The sequence below is a fragment of the Alosa sapidissima genome, chromosome 20 (genome assembly GCF_018492685.1).
Source record: "Alosa sapidissima isolate fAloSap1 chromosome 20, fAloSap1.pri, whole genome shotgun sequence".
NCBI lineage: Eukaryota > Metazoa > Chordata > Actinopteri > Clupeiformes > Clupeidae > Alosa > Alosa sapidissima.
In genome coordinates this window covers 26,425,046-26,449,018 of record NC_055976.1, presented here as the reverse complement: position 1 = coordinate 26,449,018, position 23,973 = coordinate 26,425,046, and the positions used below count along the sequence as shown (strand labels likewise).

At 40.9% G+C, this 23,973-nt stretch overlaps 1 protein-coding gene and 1 long non-coding RNA gene across 5 annotated transcripts in view; one reads left to right on the top strand and one right to left on the bottom strand.

Annotated features, from left to right (window-relative positions):
* Positions 1–1,033: 1,033 nt before the first annotated feature.
* Positions 1,034–9,134, top strand: LOC121695052. Of its 4 annotated transcripts, none has more exons than XR_006025990.1 (6): positions 1,034–1,194; positions 2,916–2,972; positions 3,496–3,571; positions 3,812–4,006; positions 8,175–8,240; positions 8,386–9,134. It is a non-coding gene; the product is annotated as an uncharacterized LOC121695052 (long non-coding RNA). The 4 variants fall into 4 exon arrangements; XR_006025989.1 differs by having other exon boundaries at positions 8,383–9,134; XR_006025988.1 differs by lacking the exon at positions 8,175–8,240 and having other exon boundaries at positions 1,047–1,194.
* Positions 9,135–20,715: 11,581 nt separating this feature from the next.
* enox2 (ecto-NOX disulfide-thiol exchanger 2) overlaps positions 20,716–23,973 on the bottom strand; it is a 51,165-nt gene continuing 47,907 nt past the window's right edge. The window contains 1 exon segment of the mRNA XM_042073978.1: positions 20,716–21,468. Within this exon segment, the coding sequence (XP_041929912.1) occupies positions 21,337–21,468 (132 nt within the window). The 3' untranslated portion in view covers positions 20,716–21,336.

The window sequence follows — 23,973 nt, the reverse complement described above, 5'->3', positions numbered from 1 at the left end:
GGTTAGTTATAATGCCTGTAGGCTGTTGTCCGTTATGGATTCAGAATTATAGAATCATTGTGTGTTATATTTAGCCTAGAGGTCTATTTGGTTGAGCTAAGACAAGCATTACTGGTCTTACCGCCCGGCTGTATTTTTCCATTTAGGCATGCATGTGCAATGTTTTCTGTAGGCTGGATGGATGAAAGCCATTTCCTACATTGTGGGACAATAAAGTCAGTACTGTAGTGACCTCTGTTGGTGTTCAGACCTGGATGACAAGGTCGTGATAAGCTAGCCTACATTTGTTTTTCGCCCCAAATTCTTTTCCATTCAGAGCCCGTGCTAAGGTTTCTACTGGAAAGGCTACAAAATTACCTTCCTCTCTGAGTAAAGCCTGCGTCCATAAGTTCTGATGTGACTCCTATTGCACACATAAAGGATAAAGCATTAGCCTAGCTGTAAAACACATGGTTGATTTAACTTAACCATACACTGAAAACTTCAATTCAAGTAGCCTATATTTCTATTCTGAAATGGGGTGAAATGTGCCACAATTACCCTACGCTTCTAGAATAAATATAAAGGGACGTGCTAGGGAACGTTCAAGCTATAATCAGATGTCCAATGTCCTTAGGCCTACGTAGGCTATTCATTTTTCAACATAGGAAATTCAAGAAAAAAACCGTTAAAATACAGAAAAGGGAATTGTTCGGGAATTAGGCTATATGAACAGAACGCTTACCTGAAAATGCTCATACGGTAGGCCTGTTCAATTCAACTCAAGCTTGAATTGGACCCAAGTTTATTTTGTGCCACTCCACTTTTGCTGTATGGAAGCCCGTTCCCGCCACTTAAGAAAAAAAAAAAAGATAGATACGAAGTCAAAATTATGAGATTTAAAGTCATAATTATGAGAAAGAAAGTCATAATTATGAGATTTAAAGTCAAAATTATGAGATATAAAGTCATAATTATGAGATATAAAGTCATAATAATGAGAAATAAAGTCGTAATTATGAGATTTAAAGTCATAATTAAATTCTAGTAATTACGACTTTATCTCTCATAATTAAGAGATATAAAGTCTGCCTGACCTTGCGTAGCGAGTCGCATCACTTCCTTCCAGTTCGAAACTTGGACCTCGTTGTCAGAGTTGGACCTGCAAGTGGCATGTACACTGTCTCATCTCAGTCCCTCTCCTAATCCAGCAAGGTAAGCGAATTTGTAGAGCATAGTGTTGCTAGTGTGTAAAACCTACAATCCATCTTTTCATCCAGTTCATGTTTTGCTGGAAAATGCACTGCGTGGCTATGTTGTTGTAGTAGCGTTTGGGTGTAGCAGCTAACGTTAGTAGACTAGGCTTGATATTTGACTAGCTAACGTTAGACTATCTTCTATAATTCTAGTTTACTAGGCAAGTGAACTTTGATGGAGCCCTCGGGCTCTCATAATATGCTGTCTGTTGGTCAGTGAATACTCAGTCAGTTCACAACGTTTCACCAGAGTGCATTTAATCGTGTATGGGAAATGTGCGTGAAGCTGACATGCATTTATTTGCTAACCGTTACATAGGACACTGCTAACGTTAGCAGTGTTTTAGGTTCGAGCCTCGAGCAACAGTTAGGCAACTTGACATGGCTTTAACATTGATATTGTTCTAACATTCCCTGTTGTCCTAATGCACATTACGGGAGCCTAATGAAAGTTTATGAATAATTCATGTGTCATGAATACTATTTTAAATGTCAAGATATGCTCTAGACACGCTGTTATATGGCCAACGAAAGTTGTACAACAAGCTGAACTAGTGGGCTTCTTTTTAAACGGAACCGCGTGTTTCCTTCGCTTGCTATAAAGGCATGGCTTTACAGTGGCAACCGGGTGATAAGCGGGTTAACGGCTTTCGAGGTGTGTCAAGTTATACGGAATTAATGGACTCCGCTACGTCGGGTAGTTATTTGCCCCTCGCCTTCGTCCATTAATTCGGTATAACAGGACACCTCGGCGGCCGTTATCCCTTACCTGCTAGCTGCTTCTCACCATGAAAATAGCCTAACACACGATTTTGAAAAATCGCATCGGTCAGTCATAGGCTACTCTGTACGCGACGAATACGATACTGTAGGCATTTGGTCTGGTTTAAAATGGTACAGCGGTTAAACACTCAAATCAAGGGGAATTGTGTACTTTTTGAAGGAAACATGAAACTTCTACCATAGTTAGGTTATACCAGAGCCCGTCTACATTCTCTGGTTATACCATGAGGTTTATTTTCAGATTGGGAGGGAAGTCAAATTTGACCTCTGAGGCCCGGGAGAGGTCAAATCCAAGATGGCCGCCAATAATATTCAGAAGTGCCTCACGTTGGAACCAAACACAGTAGACCAGTGTTACTTGTATGACTTCTACTTCTAGTCTACTTGTAGTCTACTTCTACTTCTAGTCTACTTGTATGACTTTAACGAGGTGATCTTTAGTTTCGTTCTGCTTACAGTATCTCACTGCCACTTGCAACGCCTTTGAATGCATTCCGCTGCCCTGTTTACCGGCAATGCTACAACGGACTTAAACTGCCACCTTGTGGCGATAAGTTGTAATACATTTCATGCAGCAGCGTGTATCACGGAAAGCGCGAATGTGCTATGTGGCCATTTCTAAAGGGGACCCACTGTAGGCTGTATGTGGTAACACAGCCAATATATTTTTTCAAATGTATAAACATACAATACTGCACTACAAAAACGCAAACATCTGAATTATACTTCTTCCTTCATCCAAATAATGAAGGTGAAAGGAAGTTATTAAGCATTGGCTGTATATATTTAGCTGTATTAGCTGTATGATGACAGCTGGCCAGCAACATGTTTTGTGTGCATATGCTTTAAAAATACAACTATGTTGTGAATGTAGCTTATTTCATGTTTATCTTTCAGCACATATTCAGCCAACGGATGCTCTACGGAAGGAGAAGAAACCCATGATTAACACAGGTAAATTGATCTGCTAAAGCCATACAGTGTAATTGTACCATACACTGGTTTATTTTCATGACACGGAGACTATGTTCCCAATGACGTCTTAGGTGAGGGTGATGGTTGTCTGCTTATGGCAGCATAGTCTTGGGTTTATTCTCCCTCTGCAAGGTATCTGTTGGCATAGATGTGCTGAAAGATAAACCTGAAACATGAAATAGGCTACAGTGACAACATAGTTTTATTTTTAAAAGTATGAACTGAAAAAATGTTGCTGGTCAGCTGTCATTAATCTACATATATTGATGAATGGTCAGATAAGGCTGGCTGTGAAATTTTACCTAACCCAGGGGTGTCAACTTTGTCCAGCAGGTCAAATATCTCTTCCATTTGATTGATTCCTATTGATGTGATGCTCAAAATAATAAACAAAACAAAATTGATTAGAATGTGCAGAGGGTAATGCATTGTTGTTATAAATGTATCACAATGTTGTTGGCCTTTCGTCCTTTCATTATATATTTGTGTTGGCCTGTCACAGGATGGATGGGCTGTGTGACTTCTTGAGGTTGCGGAATGTACTGGAGGAAACCATACAGCAACTAGAAAAGGATAAGGTAACTGGTCTGTTAACGGCAAAGATGCTCAATTTGAGTTTTGGGTAGTTAAAATACAATTGCCTTCTTTTGAAGAGATGCCAGCCAAAACAACCTCACTGCAATTTGATTGATATGAATGCAGAAAGAAATCAATTAAGTCATCAGACACAAACATTGCAAAAGAAAAGCAAAATGCTATGTTATCTATTGCTAAATAGTTGATTGGTTTAATGTGTGTTTTCTTTTTTGTTTTTGTAGATTGATCCCAATGTCCTACTTGTCATGACAGATGCCCAGTTAACTACGTATCTACCATCCTATGGGGACCGACTGGCTGTCCTTGGATATTGCAGACGGAAGGGAAATTGTCCTGTTGCCCGCAAATCTAAACTTTTTGAGCGACTGAAAGCCAAGATATCAAGAAGTGGGGATCGTGAACATTTGTCTGAGAAGGTACCAAGTCGAAATGCTCAGAAGAGTGAAAGGAAAATAGAAATGGGATGGCTGAATTTCCGTAAAGAGCAGTTTTTTCAAGTGAGGGCCAAAAAAGGAGGGGGTACAAGAAAAATATGTGTGTTCAAGGATTGTAGGAAAGATGAGTTGATTGAAAAAGCCATAAACTTGTTTTTTCCTGATATAAAAAATTCAGAGGGAAATGTTACAGATTTTCACATTGATCTTAGCACCCATTAGATAACCAGACTACAGTTGGAGAACTGTACGAAAAAACAAAGCTGCCCATTTTATGGTTTTATTTAACCACAAAGAAGAAGGCTAGTTGCCTTGATAACAGTGGCAGGCTTACACAGGAAGGGGAAGACATGCAGAATAGCCAGCCTCCTCCAATCCCCCTAGGCCTAGTACACTTCTGGCTGAAGGTGAAGAGACAAACCCCAGCGATGTCATATGTTAGAAGCAGCAATGTCCTGTCCGACACAAACAGTGATCGTGTCCCCTTAGATTACTCCACTATTGACAAGTCAGATTTGCCTAGTGTGAGTGAACTTGATGTAGCCATTGCTGTAGATGTCTTAGAGGCAGCCGTGGCCTACTAGTTAGCGCATCGGCCTTGTAACCGGCGGGTTGCCGGTTCGTACCCCGACCAGTAGGCATGGCTGAAGTGCCCTTGAGCAAGGCACCTAACCCCTCACTGCTCCCCGAGCGCCGCTGTTGATGCAGGCAGCTCACTGCGCCAGGATTAGTGTGTGCTTCACCTCACTGTGTGCTGTGTGTGTTTCACTAATTCACGGATTGGGATAAATGCAGAGACCAAATTTCCCTCACGGGATCAAAAGAGTATATATACGTATAAAATCCTTGTTCATCGTGGGCAGATCCTGAGAGAACTCATTTCACATTTTTGTGATGAGAGTATCATGCTAGATGACGTTTACATCCAAGTGGTTCTTCCCAATGGAAGGTTGGAAAAGGCAGTTGATTAAGGCGGTGTTTTAAGGGATGTGCTGACTGAATTTTGGCAGGACTTTTATGAGCAATGTACATTAGGCAATGCTATCAAGGTGCCTTTTTTACACCATGATTTTGGTAGGCAACAGTGGGAAAGCATTGGCAGAATCATTATACTTGGTTGGCGAAAAGAGAAAAAAAATCTGCCTATAAAAATGGCCCCAATAGTTTTGGAGCAAGCTGCCTTGGGCTGTGTTAAAAGTGGTCTTGTTGACATCTTCCTCAGGTATGTTACAGAGTCAGAGCGAATGGTCCTTGATTCTTGCCGTTCAGACTTTGAAAGTGTGGATCAGGAAGAATTGCTAGAAATAATGGATCTCCATAGCTGTCGAAGAGTGCCAACTGCTGATAATATTGAACAGCTCTTGGAGGAGCTTGCCCACCAAAAGCTGATTCAAGAACCTGCCTTTGTAATCGAGCAGTGGAGCAATGTGATGGCACCCTTTAGGTCAGAGTTAGAGGGAATTTCAGTAGCCTATGAAAATCTTCACCCTACACTGAGAAAGGTGATGAGGTCTCTCTCATACCCTACTACTGTGAATAATCAGCAGAAGCAAATTGGCAAGTATCTTGGCACATACCTTAGAGAATCCGACACACAGCACTTGTCTCTTTTCCTTCGGTTTTGCACAGGCTCTGATTTGTGACCTTCACGCAGATGCAAGGTCTGCAGAGACGGCCCATTGCCCACACATGTGGCTGCTACTTGGAATTGCCAATTGAGTATGACAATGACCCTGATTTTAGATATGAATTCAACAAAGTATTAGAGTGGGATGTGGGAAATGGACATAGTTTAGCTGATGTAATTCCCACCAGCAGCTTCATGTCAAGCTGACTTAATTTACAGCTTTTTAAATGCTGGATTGTAATAGAGTTTTTGAGAATTTGTTTTTCTCCCAGTGTGCCTGACATTTTTTTAAGCTACTTTTTGTGCACTTCATGAAGTGATTTCAAATGGATGTTTAAGACCTGAAGAACACATTGTTTACAGTTTAATTTTCACCCTGGTACTAGTGCTGGGCGGTATGACCAAAAATGTATATCACGGTATTTTTCAAAATTCTTACGGTTTCACGGTATATGACGGTATTTTTTTACCATGCATAATCAGATGTTCACAGCATTTTCTACAGGTTGAGAGGAATTGCTGCAGTACATAGACGGTCTATTTTACTGTCATGATGTAGAACAGTGGTCCCCAAACTACGGCCCACGGGCCGGATACGGCCCGCCACCTCATTTTGGGTGGCCCCCCAAAACATATCTGTGGTATATAGCATCTGGCCCGCACAAGTATGACATCGCCAAACTGTAACCTCTGTAATTTCCCCCATTCATTCTCTATTGCGAATCTTACCAGTACATGTGTAATACTCTTTTTGTCCACTGGTGGTTGTTTTGGCGCTGTTTCGCGTTTACCATTGAAAACGGAATGAAATGTAGGCTTACAAACAATGTAAAGAGGCCTATGCTGACTGCATCAGTGCTCAAAGTATTCTAAAAGTTTATCAATTAATGGTTAATAACTAACTAACTTCTATTCAAGTCATATTTCTGGGACTTCCTGGGATAATTATTTCTCTTTTTTTATTCACTCGTTCAAATGTTCATCCAAATTCACACTTCATAAAGTTCTCATCAGGTGAGTGAAAGTTGCCAGCACTTCATAAAACTTGGTTATTAAATTATTTGTAGGATATTGCTTGTTCACAACTTGAGCTGTGTATGCAAAGACTCAGAGTTCACACATTTTAGATAAAATATACTTTTGGGACTCCCTGCTAATACTTTTGGGAAGTCTTTTTTTATTAGTATTATTTCATTTGAGCTACATTTTAAATGGCATGATGGCAATATAAACACAGTTAACAATGGTATTAAATTGCAGTAGCCTATGATTAAATGTTTGTTGTTCACAGCACTAAGCTATTTAAGGTTACTGATATACTCAGTCTCTGGCCCTCTCATAGAGCCAGGCATAGTGAGCTGGCCCTCGGAAGAAAAAGTTTGGGGACCACTGATGTAGAATAACTCCACACTAGTGGAAATGCAGTTTTGCATGGCCCCAAAATGATGCTGTTTACAAAGAGCCACTCATGATTCTAATAAAGAATCTAATCACAATGCAAAGACAATTGCAGTCAAAATACAGAAGTTTTACTTTGCAAATTTCACAAACATCTTGTATAAAACCAATACAAAAAGTAGTGCAACTTGCAATAATTATACTTTTTTGAAAATGATACAATTTTAAAATAAAACCTCTGTTAATATGCTTACTCTGTCAAATAGGCCTATCAGAAATGTATTGTTATTGTGTGGTTTACATGACGTTAGTGGTAGGCTAACGTTAACTTCATGTGGATGTCTTGTTAGCCTGCCATGAGCTTCGCTTCGGTTCGCTAGGCAAAACATTAACAAAAAAGTTTGTTTTGGTGCACTGATGACAGTCAGGATCATTTCTAACTAGCCAGCTAGTATTGCTCAGTGCATGTCTATAACACGCTTTACTTGCTACCTGGATAATTTCAGCGAATATTCTTAAGGTGAGATGAATGATAAGATCATTAAACTTCACTGTGTTTGGTGGGTTGCTAACTAACATCACCTACTAGCCAGCTACAGCTGTTGAACAATCTCAATAGAATTTTCGTGAAGGTAAATCCTTTTCAATGCAGTATCCCTTAACGTTTTTCCTTAACTAAAGAAACAATTTAAGGTATTATTTCTGTGCAACACCCTTAAATAAACCCCTTACCTAAGGAGAAATTGAGCCTTAAGGGTCATACTTCAGGGGAAAAACTTTTTCACTTTTTTTTGTGTTTTGTGTTTACCCTCACTATGCCTCGCATTGGCATCATGCGTGCGTGTGAAAAAAGTCCCGTCTGAAACACTTTCGCGCGGCGCAGCGTTCCAAACGTTGTGTAATCAAATACACCGGTATGGCGGTATATTAAAAATTCATATCATAACAAAAATATACATCGGTAAACGGTGTGAACCGGTATACCGCCCAGCACTACCTGGTACACTATTTTGAAAGTGTAATCACTATTAAAGGTTATTGGCTTATTGTGTCATTGATTAAAAATGTTTCCTTTTGTGTGTGTGCACGTATGTACGTGTGTGTGTGTGGGGGGGGGCATTTCAGTGCTAAGACAAGCCTAGCCTACGCATTACTGGTCTTACCGTCCGGCTGTATTTTTCGTCTTTTGGGGTATTTGATATTTTATTTTAAAATACATTTACATATTCTAAATACAATACATGTATCATAAATACTGCCCATCTCTGATGAATGGTATCTGGCTGTTACTGAATGTAAAGCGGAACTTGTCAATTGCTTTTCCTTTCTTTAGCAGCCGTGATCTGGACATCATTTGCTTGAAGCTCAACCCATTCACTCACTCAAAAATGCTGAGGAATATCTTTTCCTTCGACATTGAGGTCGTTCTTATAGACCTCCCTTAGCTGTCGCTTCCAAAATGGTGTCAGCGTCTTCATCAAACTGGAGCCACTCCTCCTTGCAAGCTTGGGGCCACTTAACAGTGTTCTGTGGATCTGTATGGTTCTGGGGCATGTGTCACCTGGAGGTTCTGAGCTCTGTGGGGTGACTTCTGGTATGGCTCCTCCTACGTCTCACTGCACAGAGGTAGTCCCTGTGTGTTGACACCGGCACCATCTACATTTCCTGCGGATCTTCAGGCCATGGGTTTTACACACCTTGCCAGTCAATACTCTTTTCTTCTTTGAATCATTATTGGTGAAATGATTGAACTACTACTGTGCTTTGTTCTAGCGAGTCTTGTACTGTGCTTTGTTCTAGTTTTGGGATCTTCAAAAAGCGCCTAAAGACTCATCTGTTTACCTTGTATCTAACAGAGTCCTTACAGAGTTGTGGTTTGTATATGTTTATGTTTATGGTTATTATTCTGTTAAATTTTAGTCTATATTACTATTATTTGTATTCTTTTTTTAATGTAGGGGTATATGAGTACATTAAACTGTCAGTGCAATGTTTATTGATGTCAAGGCCGTAGCCATAGGATCAACATTCAACATTCTATTGTATCTGTCTGGCATTGAGGGATGAATAAATTACAACCACAACTAATAATGATATAAATAAAAACCTGAAGTAAACACAGGAACTATTACTATGGAATGTTTTTTGTGACAGAATTAAATAAATAAATGAAATATGAAATAAATAAAAGTTGAAATAAATAAATTAGATAAATAAAAATAACATGATATGGAATGTTTTTTGTGACAGAATTAAATACATAAATAAAAAAAGAAATATATAAATAAAAGTCTAAATAAATAACAGGAACAGGCACGCTCAACTCCAAAAATAAAACCCTCTTTGGTTCAAATTAGAAAAAGACTATACAAATAAAGTTGAAAATCGCACTCTCAAGTCTTTAACAAATGTAAATGTTTCGGCCACTATATGACCTGATGCTGTGCAGGGATGGGCAGTATTTCTGATACATGTATCTAATACGTATTTCAAATATAAAATATTATTTTGTAACTTTTTTTTTATTGGGTTGAAGAAGATGACTTTGCATTTTATATAAATACAAAATATTTATTGATGGTGTGTATTTTTGTATTTTAAAACTACGGCAAAATGTGATGACGTCATACAGTAAAAACACAAAATGATGCATGGACTTATGCCAAGCAGACACTGCTATTTTGACCTGATATCAGCCCAAATTTTGAATTTGGTTTGTCTGATTTGTTGTGTAGTTACTTTGAGCAGCCACAACATATGATTAAAAGATGTAATAATCAATGTTCCAGCTCCAGTCCAATCTGATTGTGGGCCTTTCCATTAGACTCGTAAATCCGTCGCCTGAGTTGGAAAGTGTAAATTACCCAGCTTTCTTGCGCCATTTCACGCAGGCACGCCCCCTTTACCTCTACTTGAGGGTACCCCGAGGTGGACGTACGACCTTACGACAAACATGGCTGCGCCCATGGTTGAGATGAGATGTATTTTCTTTGAATTTGTACTGTGTTGGTCATTTTAATGTTGATGGAATGCTCTTGCACACTAGATTACATTGCTGCTTCAATCCGGTCACCAATTCATGCATTGCACGGTCTTGCTGTGCGTGCAATACAATGTAACAATTTGTTTTCCAGCCGTTTAGCTAGAGGCTACATGTAGCACAAAACAATAACAATGACTAGCCTCCTGCTAATGACCCTCGTGGCTCGAGAGAAACTTGAAATAGGCGAAATTGAGTTACTAAAAAAAGTTTTTATTATTAATTCACATTGACCATATCCAGTAAGGGAGAATGAAGGACGTGTTCTAGACCAATGTCCAACACCAACGAGACAGCTGCTGCCCTGGTGGCATCCATGTTCTTCCCAAAAAGACTACAAACCCCAGCGTTACTCTAGCAACTCAATCGTACATGTTGTACAGGTGGGTGTACAATGATTTACAATGGAAAGAGCCATTATGCCACGTTCCAGTTGTCTCATAAAGCGACTTGGAGCTTGGAGTGACGTCATCCGTTTAAAAACTTGTCTTTATCTGGTTGCTTCCAGTAGTCAACAAGTCATGAGAACAATATGCTACTGTTTGTCTGTTGTTAGCTATTGCTTCTGCTATTACATTACATTACATTACATTACATTTGGCTGACGCATGGTAAACAGTTTAAGTTTTAAAGCAATTCTCAACAATTTTAGGACAATTTCAAAAACGGTAGAGTACAGTAAGAATAAGTGCATCAGTGAGTGCTGTTTTTAACAGTTACATGTCAGTTCAAGACGGCTGGTAAGTGCTAGGATCAGCAAGACTTGTTGTAAGTGGTGCTATGAGAGGAGATGTTCTCTAAAGAGCTGGGTCTTAAGGAGTTTTTTTGAAAATGGAGAGGGATGTCCCTGCCCTTGCACCAACGAGGAACAACAGATGAGAAAAGTTTGGATTGGCCTGAGAACTAGACGTCGTTCGTCTGAGGAGCTCAGCGGTCTAGAGTTAGCGTATGTCTGTATGAGGGCATTCAAGTAGGCGGGAGCAGAACCGGAGACTACTTTCTAGGCAAGCAATAGAATGATGATTATGATGGCAATATATGGTCTTGTTAATGAAAATGTCAGGAATCATATGATTAATTTTGAAAGAAGTTAAATTATTTACATTTTGAAATAATAGTGACTTTATGAATGTCCATTATAATGGACACCAGGACCAAAATATTTAGATTTTTGGGGAAATTTAGGAGATCATTTGTATAGGATGAATGAGGGGGGGGGATTTGGAGCTCTCAGGTGATGAGTGAGTGAAACAGAGATGATATTTAGAGTAAGACTAAAAAATGAATTATCGCAGATGAAAGAAAAACATGAAAATGAAATGAACAATCCAGAAAAAAGAAATACAACTGTCCAAAAAGGCAAATAAAGTAGTCTAGAAGGATAAATAACATTTTCCCTTATATTTGGTTAAGTTTACCCTTCGTTTAATACCACTAAAAGCATAATTTGTCCATTTTTGTCTATTTTCATGGATACCTTTTCATACTAAAACGGTCCTTTTGTCCACCACAGGGGACATGCTATAAAATTTAAAATAAAAATAAAATGTAAAAAATAAAAATTGTAAGATGTTTTTTTAATCCTAAATAGAAAGGAAATCGCAAAAAAAAACTTTTTTTTCTTGGTTCTCAGGAGGGTATTTTACACAAACAAACATCATAGCAATATAGCAACAGATAGGTTCACAAAGACAAAGAAGGTAGACAATATTGTTTTTACGACTGATTTAATGTGACACAAATTGGACAGAACGGCTAATAAACAGCATATCTACAACACACATTTAATGTTAATGGGCGCAGCCATCTTGGAAATTCGAAAATTCAGTGTACTCTGCGCCATTGAGACCTGAGATAGACAAACACAGTCCATGGGCAAAGAGCAATATGGGCCATGGTGTAAAAGGGGAGTGAAGTGCTCTGTGGCTGTATTGCATGATACAAAGTTTCCTTGTTTATCTCCTGGGTGAACATAATTTATACATTGTGGAAAAGCTATGGAACAGCCGTGAGAGTGGATTCTCTAGAAACAACTCCTGGAAGTTTTAATACACTTTTTTGAGCGTGCTACAGATAACTTGATTTGCAGGTAGTAGCAGGAGGGCTGTTATCTGCACAATGCAGGGCATTCACTTAATTATAATGTGTTAACGACATTTACGCTTTTCAGGTGGATCTGATGGCAAATATACAATGTTTTGTTCTTGTTTATGTCCCGAGGAGCTGCAAGATGGGTGACCATTGCTGTGCTATGAGGCTTCTCATGGTGTGTTCACCTCTCTAGAATGTTCTCTTCTTTTCCCCTGTCCTCACAGAGGACTATCAGCAGAATATCATACACATCCATGAACTGCCCCTAGATTTTCTTTTTAAATTCACCCTTTACTGAGCTGAGAAATGTGCCGAATGAGGGCAATCGATGGACTGGATCCAATCTTCACTATCAATTTCCTGGCCGAATCAAGGTAGCGTGCCAGCATGCCGATAGCTCAGCCTGGATCTCCTGCTCAGTCCATCCATGGATATCAACCATGGAGTTAGCAGGGGGATGAACATATAGCTATAGTATATTCAGTGATCCAGGAGAGGCAAGGCAGAGGCCACATTACCATAAACGTCACTGTTTGCACTAATCCTGTTAGCTTCTCTTTCCAATGCAGAAGGCAAGCAGCAACAGTTTCTAGAGAGAGGTCCAGTGACGTCCAACTGTGAAGGAAAATGAAACAATATCTCCAAACCAAACGTCTCTGTCTCTCGTGATCATGGGTTGAGCTGAAAATCATGCACAGTCATGCCAACATCGCAGTGTCTTTTGGGTGACCAGGAAGAGATGGGGGGGGGGGGGGGGGGGGGGGGTCTCAGATTCAGAGAAAGACCAACACAATCTGAAGAGTGTGCCTTTTGTGGAGTGCCACATAGTGGAGTGTGCCATCAGTCAGGACTAAGTTCAGTGGACACGCTCAGGGCCTGTCCACACGGAGACGCTTTTTAGGTTAAACGCAGAGGTTTTGCTTCGTCTTGGCCGAGCATCCAAACGAATCCTGTAAACGCACTGCCCGAAACCGCACTTTTCTGAAACCTGGTCCCAGAGTGGAGAAATCTGAAACCGTAGCCCGTTTGAGTTTGTTTAGACAGCGAAACCGCACATCCTGCTTGCGTATCGATTATGTCATCGCCACACCTCAGCTGCCCTGGACTTGCACTTTTATTGCCTAACAATACTAGTTTTCATACATGACATTACCTACGATTACACTCCGTTAAAATAAATATCTGATGCTGCGCAGCGCCGATAGCTTATGACTTGGTGGATGAACACTGTTTTTCCCGGTGTTTTTTTATGCATTCTAGCTACTGTCAGTGACGCGAGAGAACTTAAGTTATTAGGAAAGTGCGGTGTAAGTTTAGGCTACATTAATTTGTGCGTAGTGCCAGTGTCATTCATTTATTTTACATGTCTTACAACATATATACATGCATTCACAGTCGAGTGAAATCAGATATAAGCATACAAAGACGCTTAGAACTCACGTTAAGCCGATGGTAGCACACTGAATGCGAATGCACGATTTGATGCAGGCAAAAGTATTGACTTACTAATGAAGGTTTTATAGCAATATTATAAATGTGGCGACAGAATAGCCTAGAACTTGGGTAAGCCTTGCGTTTAGTAGCCTAATTGCGGTGATAGCCAAAACTAATGTGAATCACGGACTATCCTACAACCAAAGAAAGTAAAGGTGATTAGTAGGCCTACCTGCGTTAGCCAAATAAAGGACGGGACTGCACCCTTCACAAACCGTAAAATAAAGTTTATTAGTTGTACAGTTGGCTACAGTTGACAGTTCACCATCAGTCCACACAAACAATTCTGGTTTCCTTGCACTAGCCATTTCGCCGTAGCCTATTCTGTCTGTTTTTAAAGCGCAAGTTTTGGTGAATTTCTGTAAAGACACAGTGCCACCTATAGGCCTGGGGTATGAAGTAACGTGTTGAGTCGTGTTGAGATGGATCCGTTTGGACGCAAATATTCTTGATACGGTTCCAGGGAAGACGGAGGAAAAAAAGATCGGTTTGGTACGTGTGGACTAGGCCTCAGTCTGTCACTGTTGATTTTGTCTCCTATACATCCATGAGGTTTTTATTAAGCACAACAACTTGACATCAAAAGCTATTAGGAGAGAGGTGTGTGCGTGCGTGTGTGTGGGAGGGGAGGACTTTCTGTGTTTTCTGTGCCCATGCAGATTTAATGAACGACTTCGGGGCAACATTCTCAGGAAGTGCTTCATATAGTAGAGAGCAACCCTGTGGCGTGTGGCTAGCTCATTAAATTCGAAACAATTCATTTTTATGCATGCAAATCTCTCCGTTTGCTTGGCTCTCTGGAGCAAACCGTTATACAAAACCCTTTGTCACACAGTGTGTGATAAAGATCAGAAGTTTATCAACAATGGAAACAAATAATGGGGATTCTACTGAATTCATTATTAATCAGAGTAAAAATAAACCCATCTTAACATAAGTGTTTGAAAAGGGCAAAGAACAAAAATAGCACTGTGCGCTCCAACTGCATGCATGATGCGGTGGGAAGTTTGAAAGTTATGCGTGTGCACTTCTTGGCCTTGTTTGAAAATGCAACTGTTAAGAGATTAGAGGCAGATTGTAGGGAAAGTGATACATAAGTTTTGTTTTGTTGAGGTCCATCTAGGACACACCATGTAGGGTGTGAATGTTCCACTTATTTTCCTTACATAACAGAGACACTTACTTTGGTAACTCTTAACAAGATGCGCCTTCCAAAAGGGGGCTGCAGTGGTGAAAATGGTTCAGCCGAGCTGTCTGTTCTTTGTTAAATAAAATACATCATGGCTTTTTTGAAGTCATGCTGACACACTCCACTTCAAACGAAGACAGTGAAAAGAAGTCAGAAACTATTGTGTGAAACCATATTTCAAATCATATTTCATTGTTGTGTGAAAAGTTCCAACTTTTCCGTCAGCAACAACAATACCCACAACAATAGAGATAATCATTGCCAATATAAATGCCTTGAAATTCTTCACGGGTTGGAGGGAGAAGCTAGCAGCTCATCAGGAGACATAGGCCCAGCAGCACAGCACAGCATCTCTAATTCCACCAGAATCCAAACATGTCTACATAACACCATTTACAAATGGGTCACTGTGAGAGTTTTATTCTTCTGTCTATCATGTGTCATGTTTATTTCACCATTGCATTAAGTGCTTATGCAAACATTGTGACTGGTTTAGAGAAGTTGTCTCAGGCCGGTTCTTGTTGTTTTGCACATATCCGCAAGAGGTTGTGGTTAATCACACCCCAGCTTTGAAATGTCAAGCTACCTAATAAGCAGAAGTGAGTGAGTGCATGCAGCCAAATATTAAGACAATAGCCAGGTTTCATAAGCATGTTTATGTCTCTGTATAAATATGGGCAAAGACCTCATACCTCTTTGACAGTCTCACTGAGGAGCATTGTCCCTATGCATAGTACCAAGAACGCTTTGACCTGGAAACCTGCTGTTGTTTAATAGTTAATACACACACACACACACACACAGAACAATCTCACTGTCAAAGCTTTAGTAGTAAAGGAATAGTAACACATGTTCAACATTCAAGATGTTTCATTATTTATTTATTATTATTATAGAATCCTTTTGTAAAGAACTATTTGAAATCTGCAAAGATAAAAATAGCCATGATTAAATTCAGAATATAAGTTCTTTCCAAGGAGAGTAATAATGATGATGGCAACAGGAGAGTAATGAATGTCTTCAGCAAAGCTTTCATTTTCTGGAATAGTCTACAGTCGTGGCATGGAGTGTCTCACATGCCATTCCGGTAGCCTACAGGGGCTCATATATTCTGCCTCTCTCTCCTTCAGTAAATCCATAATTTTACAGGTTTACACAGATACATAAATTAATGAGGCTTGCAAAGCTTCGCTGGGACGTGAGTTAGCATGAGGATGTGAACTGATCCCATAATGCTACACACACACACACACCTCGATAAAACCGTGACTCCGATGAATCACCAAGGTGTCTTTCGCAGATGGCTCGATGCTACATCTGCAATACAGTAGGGGGAGCTGGTGAATCACTGCACGCAGATCAGCCTTTGCTTTCAACTCCAGGGGCTTCAGTGCATGTAGGCCTACCTACCAGTTTCTCTGGTGCATCATAGGCTACAGGAAGCCTGTGATGCAGCAATGGTCTGAAAGGTTGTTCCATAAACTGATGACTGGTGTGTGTGTGTGTGTGTGTCACTCACTGTGTTTGTGTTTGAGTGAAGTAGATGGAATGTAGGCCTAGTCTTTCCTAATCATGACCTCCCCCCCCCCCCCAGTCTAGGATAGGTTTATAGTAGCCTATGCTACTCATGCACACAGCCATCATCAGCATGTGATTACCCAAGGGGGGCACAGCTTGTAATTAACAGGATTCAGTCCGGATTGAAGAATTCAAGTAAAAGTGAGATAATTAGAAATATCTCAGGCATCAAGACATCACCCAAATGAACCTTGTTGAGTTGTGTTTCAGATCCAATTACTTCTTTTGAGCGTGAGGCACATCCCTAACGAGGGATTTAGCACGGAGATCGAGACTCCGCTTAGCCGAGTTTGACATCTGTGCCCTTTCTCCTCTTTGAAGATAATGCTCGAAGGCAAAAATAAGACCAGGTGTTCAAGGACACTTCTGGAGTGCTTCCGCAGGGGCTGATATTTCAGCGGTGATGGAATCACACCTTTTTGAAAAAGCTTCTCGCGAAGCCACCTTGAATTGAAATAATGAGTAATCCTCCTGTGGGTTCAAGGATGAGGCCAAATGAAGAGAATATCTGATGTGATGAGGGGTGGGGGGGTGCTGGAAAAACTAATTAGTCCATGTTTACGTATACACAAAGGGTTACACTTTACTTGAAGGTATCTACATAAGAGTGACATGACACTGTCATGAACATGTCATAAACAGTATAAACATGTCATAAACGTTTATGACATAACGCTTCTGTCAGTGTGTCATTCATTTTTTGTTATGACATGTTAGGGTTCATGTGTCATGACGGTGTCATGTCACTCTTATGTAGATACCTTCACGTAGTGTTACCACACAAAGGATACAAAAAACAAACCTCCTGCCCCTGGTGCACACGGTGTTGTAGTCCTTAAATGTTAAGTTATGAGGTGAAAATCAAGCCCCAGGATACATTGGCTGGTTACCGAAGGCAAAACAAGCAGATTATTGTGTTCTATTCATATCAGACATGCTCATATATTGTGTCATGTATTGAGGTGTCAGGCAAAGGCAGTCCATCCCAAAGCTGTCCAGTAAAATGAGGAGGCTATGTCTCTTTGGAGGAGAGGCCAGCTCCCCTCTTTCATGACCTGTGTTGATGAGGATCTGAGGATGTGTTGAAATCATACTTGCTTGCTACTGTACGTGCTTACTTAGAAGAACCAAGGCACTATGTGATACATATTCAGTGACATGACCACTAAAATACAGGTAGATTTCATTAAACATCTCTCAAATGGGCTGAATCAGCCCTAAGCATCAGGATAGAATAGATATGTGTTTGCACACTCTGTGGATGTTTCGTGAGCAGTTGTACCATTTATGTAGACTCATTCTCTTTAATTCCCATGTTGTTGTGACTTCCTTGAAGTCCATATTTAATGTGAAATAGTGGTATTAAAAATGCATGACCATAAAAATGTTTATGTATAGAAACGTGTGTCAAAATGCGTGTGTGTGAGAGATGGGCATGTGCACACACACACACTCACACTCATTACCTCTGACTAATTCTCAGTGGATGGCAAAGGCTCTGACAGGCATTTGAACCTGATGTTTCATACATATAGCCTTAGGAAATGGAGGCAGCTTGATGAGGACAAATCATGTGTAATAAAAGGTTCAGTTTCCTTGGAGTCAACAAAGGATGTACACACACACACATACAAATAGCACATTAGGAACATTTGGCATGCTTGACTGTGTTCAGAAGAGCGATGGAGGTATGCAACCTTTTTTTTTGTTACACTGCACCCTACTGCGCTAATGCCTTGTGTGTGACAGGCACAACGCTCACACATAAAGCACCTCTGCCACTATACACCCCCGTCCATAGTAATTGCCCCTCTTTTCTGAGCATGAATTTATGAACATGCAATACAGCTCTGTGTGCATGACTCCAGGCAGCATAGAGATGACGGGGATAAAATGGGGTTGAAATGATGGCATATGAAGTAAAGCCTGACAATTCCTTGTCTGAATTTGTGCTTCCACAGATGTGCTCATAAACAAATGTATACTGTACGGACACGGTGGAAAGCTATGTCCAATACTGACAGAGACAGAAAGATGGAGGAAGAACGGAGTTTGAGGTTTGCTCTGGGCTTGCTGTATCCATGCCATGTACGCCACACTACAGGCTACTACGGTGGCCACTGGCCCCCACTTTGCCTCCGAGTCATAGTGGGGAAGGATTTCCCAGCCTACTGTACATGTCCGGCTACCTTTCCACGCTAGTGCTCAGACACACACACGCACACAGACACATTACTTGGTGTTTTAAGCCCCCAACATCGTCTTCCAGGCAGCGCTGCATGGAAGGCACTAGGGCAGGCATGAAAACGGGTCAGGGGTGAAAAAGGTGAGAAGGGCGTGTGAAGAGGGAAATGGGTGTTTCATAGCAAAACAAGTGCGAGTGACATTGTTGCCAATAGTGCATAGCTTCCATGGAGTATGAAGATGCCTAAAACCAGAGATTTATAAAGAAAACTAACTACAAAATGACTCATTTATACAAAAAATACCTTTATTTCTTCTTTTTGGCTTTGGACTAAGTGTGAAGGGGCCCACTTGCGCTGTTTGGCAACATGCGTCAGCCTGGCCCTCCTCTCCTCCTCAGTAATCTACATGAGTTTTCATTCTTTCTTTCATTTCTTTGTGCCTGAAGTTATCAGACATTTCTGAAGATTTCATAGGCCTAATGGACACTTCATAGTAGACTCTTAGAATAAGTCTGAATAAGATAAGTCTGAATAGGCTTTAATTTGTAAAATTGGTTTGAAATGTTTTAACCTGCAGCCTAGGCTACTTACAGATTGTGGCATTGTGCTAGTGTGTTTAACCAATCAATAAAGTTGTGTGAACAGTGTTCACATTACATGTTAAACCCTGTAGACACAGACTAGGCCTACTGATCAGGCCACTGAACGTTTCTTAAAAGACAGCATTACCATGTCAAGCACTGCTTTGTCTCTGAACTTGACAAAACGCACCAGCCCGGTTTAGGAGCATTTAATTCAACTATTTAGTTATTCACATTAGCCTTTGCTATACTGATAAGTATGCCTATTTGCTTCACCTTTTGTCGATCTAGATTGCTCAAACTGCACGTATTAATCAAATTAACTCGTTATGTCTATATTTCTGTCCAATATCGCTAACTTTAACAACAGCCTATATGCTACGTTGCTACACCAATCTCAACGTCTTTTTCTGACAGAAGTTGAAAGTTTCAACTAGCCCACCTGTGACATCGATAAGCATCTCTCCTCGCCCGGCTCACATTCCAGCTGACATTTCAGACGCATATCTGTAGTCACACAGACAGGGAGGCTATTCCAGCGCAAGCGTTCTGTTCGCGTTGCATCTGCGGCAAAAATTAGCTTCCACTGTTTAATAGGCTAAATGCATAGGGGCTGAATTCACATAATCGTTGCTGGATCAGACACGTTTTTAATTGGGCTCTTGTCTTACAACGCATCAAGATGCGTTCGCGTCTGCGCGTGATTTGTAAACTAGTTGTAACCCCATACACCCCCCCCCATATTTTCTCATCGGATCTGCGCTAACCACGTAAGTCCCCTATTTTGGATTCAAAACGGCGAATTTCGCCGAAAGGTGAGGAGTTTTCATGCCTGCTAGGGTTAGGATTAGGGTTAAGTGCCTTAAAGGGACACCAGGCAAGCCTGATGCTTTTTCTCTACCAAACTCCCCCTGTATGTGTCGATACGTGTGTGAGCCCTCGGTCTGAAGCTCTTTTCCTTTTCTTTGCATCTTGCGTCAAGGGTTTTCACTGCTTCTACGCCGGCTCTGCCATTATACACACGTTTGCAACAATCGCTAGTGTTTCGTTAGCCTGCCTCTGTGCTGTGGATGCAGGATGTAAACTGATCCTGCTTCTCGCGATGTCTGAGACTTTGTGAGACTGAAGGTCGGCGGGTACGATACACTGAACTTGCAAGCGGGATATTCTTCCTACAGGCAGTAGGGGCGGGCGAGAGAGTCTTTATTGAACCTGTAATGAGTCATTTAACCATATACCGACTTACGAAGATGATTAATCAACACGAAAATGTTGCCTGGTGTCCCTTTAAAGTCGATAGTCGCAGCGCTGCCTTGAAGTCCACGGTGGGGGCTTAAAACACCATCGAGCCACACACACACACACACACACACTGTAGATAGGACTTGTGCAAACATCTCTCACAATGCAAACATACAATATGACTGTTCAATGATCAACCCAGGAACTGGGGGAGAGAAGTCAACACAGCAACTCTCAGCTAAAAAAAAACATGTCCCTCTCTCTCAGCTGTTCATCCATTTTATTTCAAAATATCAAGTTGTTATTCAAGCATTTACAGAGTATATAAACAAAACCTATGCCACCGTTAACAGCCTATACAGAAAAAAGAAAAAAGAAAAAGCAAAATGAAGAAATATATTCATATATTTATAAGTTTTATACAAAGTTTTGGAAGGAAACAAGAGAAGGCCAGAGAGACAGGAAGTTGGTTGAAAGTTGCTCAGTTCTCAGCGGACCCTGATTTCTCCCTGTGCAGTAGTCTTTTCCCTCCTGGGGGCCTGCCAGTGCTGTTGGGTTTCCACCCTCCGTGTGTGACACACAAAGAACACACTACGTGCACACAGACACACACACATACACACACACACACACACAACGTTCACACATACACACCCAAATGTTCACACACACACGCAGAACAGAGGCAGTTCTAAGCACCCAAAACTCAACGTTCACAAAAGGATTCCCAAAACGAAATTCCAAAAGAAGGTTGTTGGAGGGTGAGTGGGGGCTGAGGCGGGGTGTGGGGTGCGGGGCGGGGCGACTGTTGTCCTGGCGCCGGGAAAACACCGTGCCCTCCCCAGTCCCCACGCTCGTCGTGACACCCCTGTTGAGCGCGAGAGCTCTACGCCGTCTTGATGCCCTCGAAGCCACAGAACTTCCAGCGCTTCTCCAGGCTGGCGCCCACGCCCGTCAGCTCCTGCCTGAACGTGCAGGGCAGGCGCCCCAGCAGAGCCTCCACCTCAGCCGTACTGATCTGGAACAGTCACATGTACATGTGTTCATTCAGCATGGAACATTTTTATCCAAAGACATTTACAGAATGAGGAATAACATTCAATTTACATTGCAAAGGAGACCTTAACTAACAACAATAATACTATCATAAAAAAAAAAAAACTTGGGTCACTGCACACTCCCTTTCTTCTTTTTATTAATACCAACGTTTCGGCCTGTCGGCCTTTGTCAAGGTTCCAATCCAAACTTTTAATCAAATCCAACAATTTATGTCACTTGATTTTTTGGATCTAGCCTAATTGCACACCTGGTATGATGCCCTTGTTTGCAGTGTTGCCACAGTTAACTTGAAAAAGTAATTTGATTACTGATTACTCCTTTAAAAAGTAACTTAGTTACTTTACTGATTACTTGATTTTAAAACTAACTAAGTTAGATTACAAGTTACTTTATTAGTTACTTTCAGCAGCTGCCGACAACACCCCCACCGCCTCAACATAAAAATGATAACCGGTTTTGCCAATACTCACTATACTGGAAGTGCATTTTAACAGTAATGCCAACAATGTATAGCAGACATCCCAACCTAACCTACTTAGATACTGAAATTCAGATGTTTGTTCAATAATGTCTAGTCAGTACACCAAATAAGGAAGGCCTATTGATAGAAATTGTGATAGTAAAATATGTAGGCTAGATTTTGGTAGTTTGGCCTTTTCATGTAGCCTTGGCAACTAGCCATCTAGTATAGGCCTGAGTAAAATGCAAATGAAATTACACTTGTTAAACTCACCTCAACAGGTCTTTTGCAATCATTTAACCCGCCGTGAGCAATGCTAAAGTCACTGTTACAAACAGTGCAGTGTGCAAGACTATCATTATGTTTTACTCTTATGAGACAATTATAGTCTGATGTGAAATGGGTCTTAAATGTTCCTTTTTGAGGGGCACTGACTCTGCCATGACGCTCCTGTTCCTAGATACGCTAACTGAACTGATTAATTAAGAAAAGAGATATAAACTAAGCCCACCTACACTGAAAACTGATTGGTTGATTTAGCAAAACAGACCATGCTCTCTGCTGCGTGGTGTTATACGTGAGTCCTCATGCTGAAAAGGTTGGCATAGCCTATATGACGTTAATCCCCGAGACAAGAAGAAAGCAAAGAATATATCTTTTTACTAAGGAAAATGACAAAAATAGTAACGCACAGTGACTTAGATAAGTAACTTTAATCTGATTACTGGTTTGTAAATAGTAGCGCGTTAGATTACTCGTTACCGAAAAAAGTGGTCAAAATAGACTAACGCGTTACTTAGTAACGCGTTACTGGCATCACTGCTTGTTTGACACTGGGTGCTTTAAAACTGGGCTTGCTAGTATCCACTCTAGGAACCTTGACCAAGGCTGACATGCCAAACTATTAGTATCAATAAAAAAAAGAAAGATAGAGTTTGAGTTGACAAAGTTTTTTATAGTTTAATTTCCCTTGCCAGCACCTCGGAGGGTGTGCATCATTTTCGTTATTTATATAACAGCAATTACTACTACAATAAATACTACTACCAGAAGGGTGAAGTTTAACACAGAACACCCAAAGCACCACATACACACACATTTACATGCCTTTATGTCAATTACATTACAAGGGCCGTTGTCACCAGAGCAGCTCGGGGTTAAGTGCCTTGCTCAAGGGCACAAAGATGGAAGCCACACACACACTCACGCACGCACACACACACACTCTCACTTAGCAAGCGTTGTGTCCCAACTGTGCCTTGCATTGCATTTTGAAAGGTCTGTGTTCACCCCATAGTGATAAGTTGTTCAGTGATGAAGGTGCTGCCCTGTGGAATGGTGAAACATTGTTGCCTCGTACAACTGTGACACCGGCATAGTGAGTCACAGTGAGCACTGCAGAGCAGGGACTATGTAATGATTATTCTATTATTCAGTGTCACGGAAGAGACATGAGCAATGCTGAAAATCCGTATGGATAACAATGTTCAACTTGACAGGTATAGACACCGGTACTTCAAATTATGATCATTAGAATCAGATTATGCACATCCTCATTTGCAAGCATTGTTATTGAGGCCATGGGGGAAACGTGTGCATTGAAATTGAAATGTAATCCCGACGAGCCCGATGTTTGAAGGATGCACAAATTATCTACAGACTGCCTTCCACTGTGGAAGCACAATACAATACCATATTACCTGCAACAAACATCTATAAGACCTTTGGGTGACAGGAGAAAAAAGCTTTCAGTTGTGTTTTACAATGCAAGAAGTTCATAATAAATGAACGTGAGCGCAATATAAAAACACTTCTTGAGCAAAAGGAACATGCTCCTTGAGATTATCAATAGCAGTGGCACCGAACGAAAGTGAACACAGTGTTGCATCATTTTGGGGCATGAATTTAGCCAGAGCTGTTGACAAAGATATGTGGGCATGCGATCGCTGCTTTAAAGACGGATGTGGGAGCAAGGCTGTCCCCTCTGGGCCTCCTCCCTACACG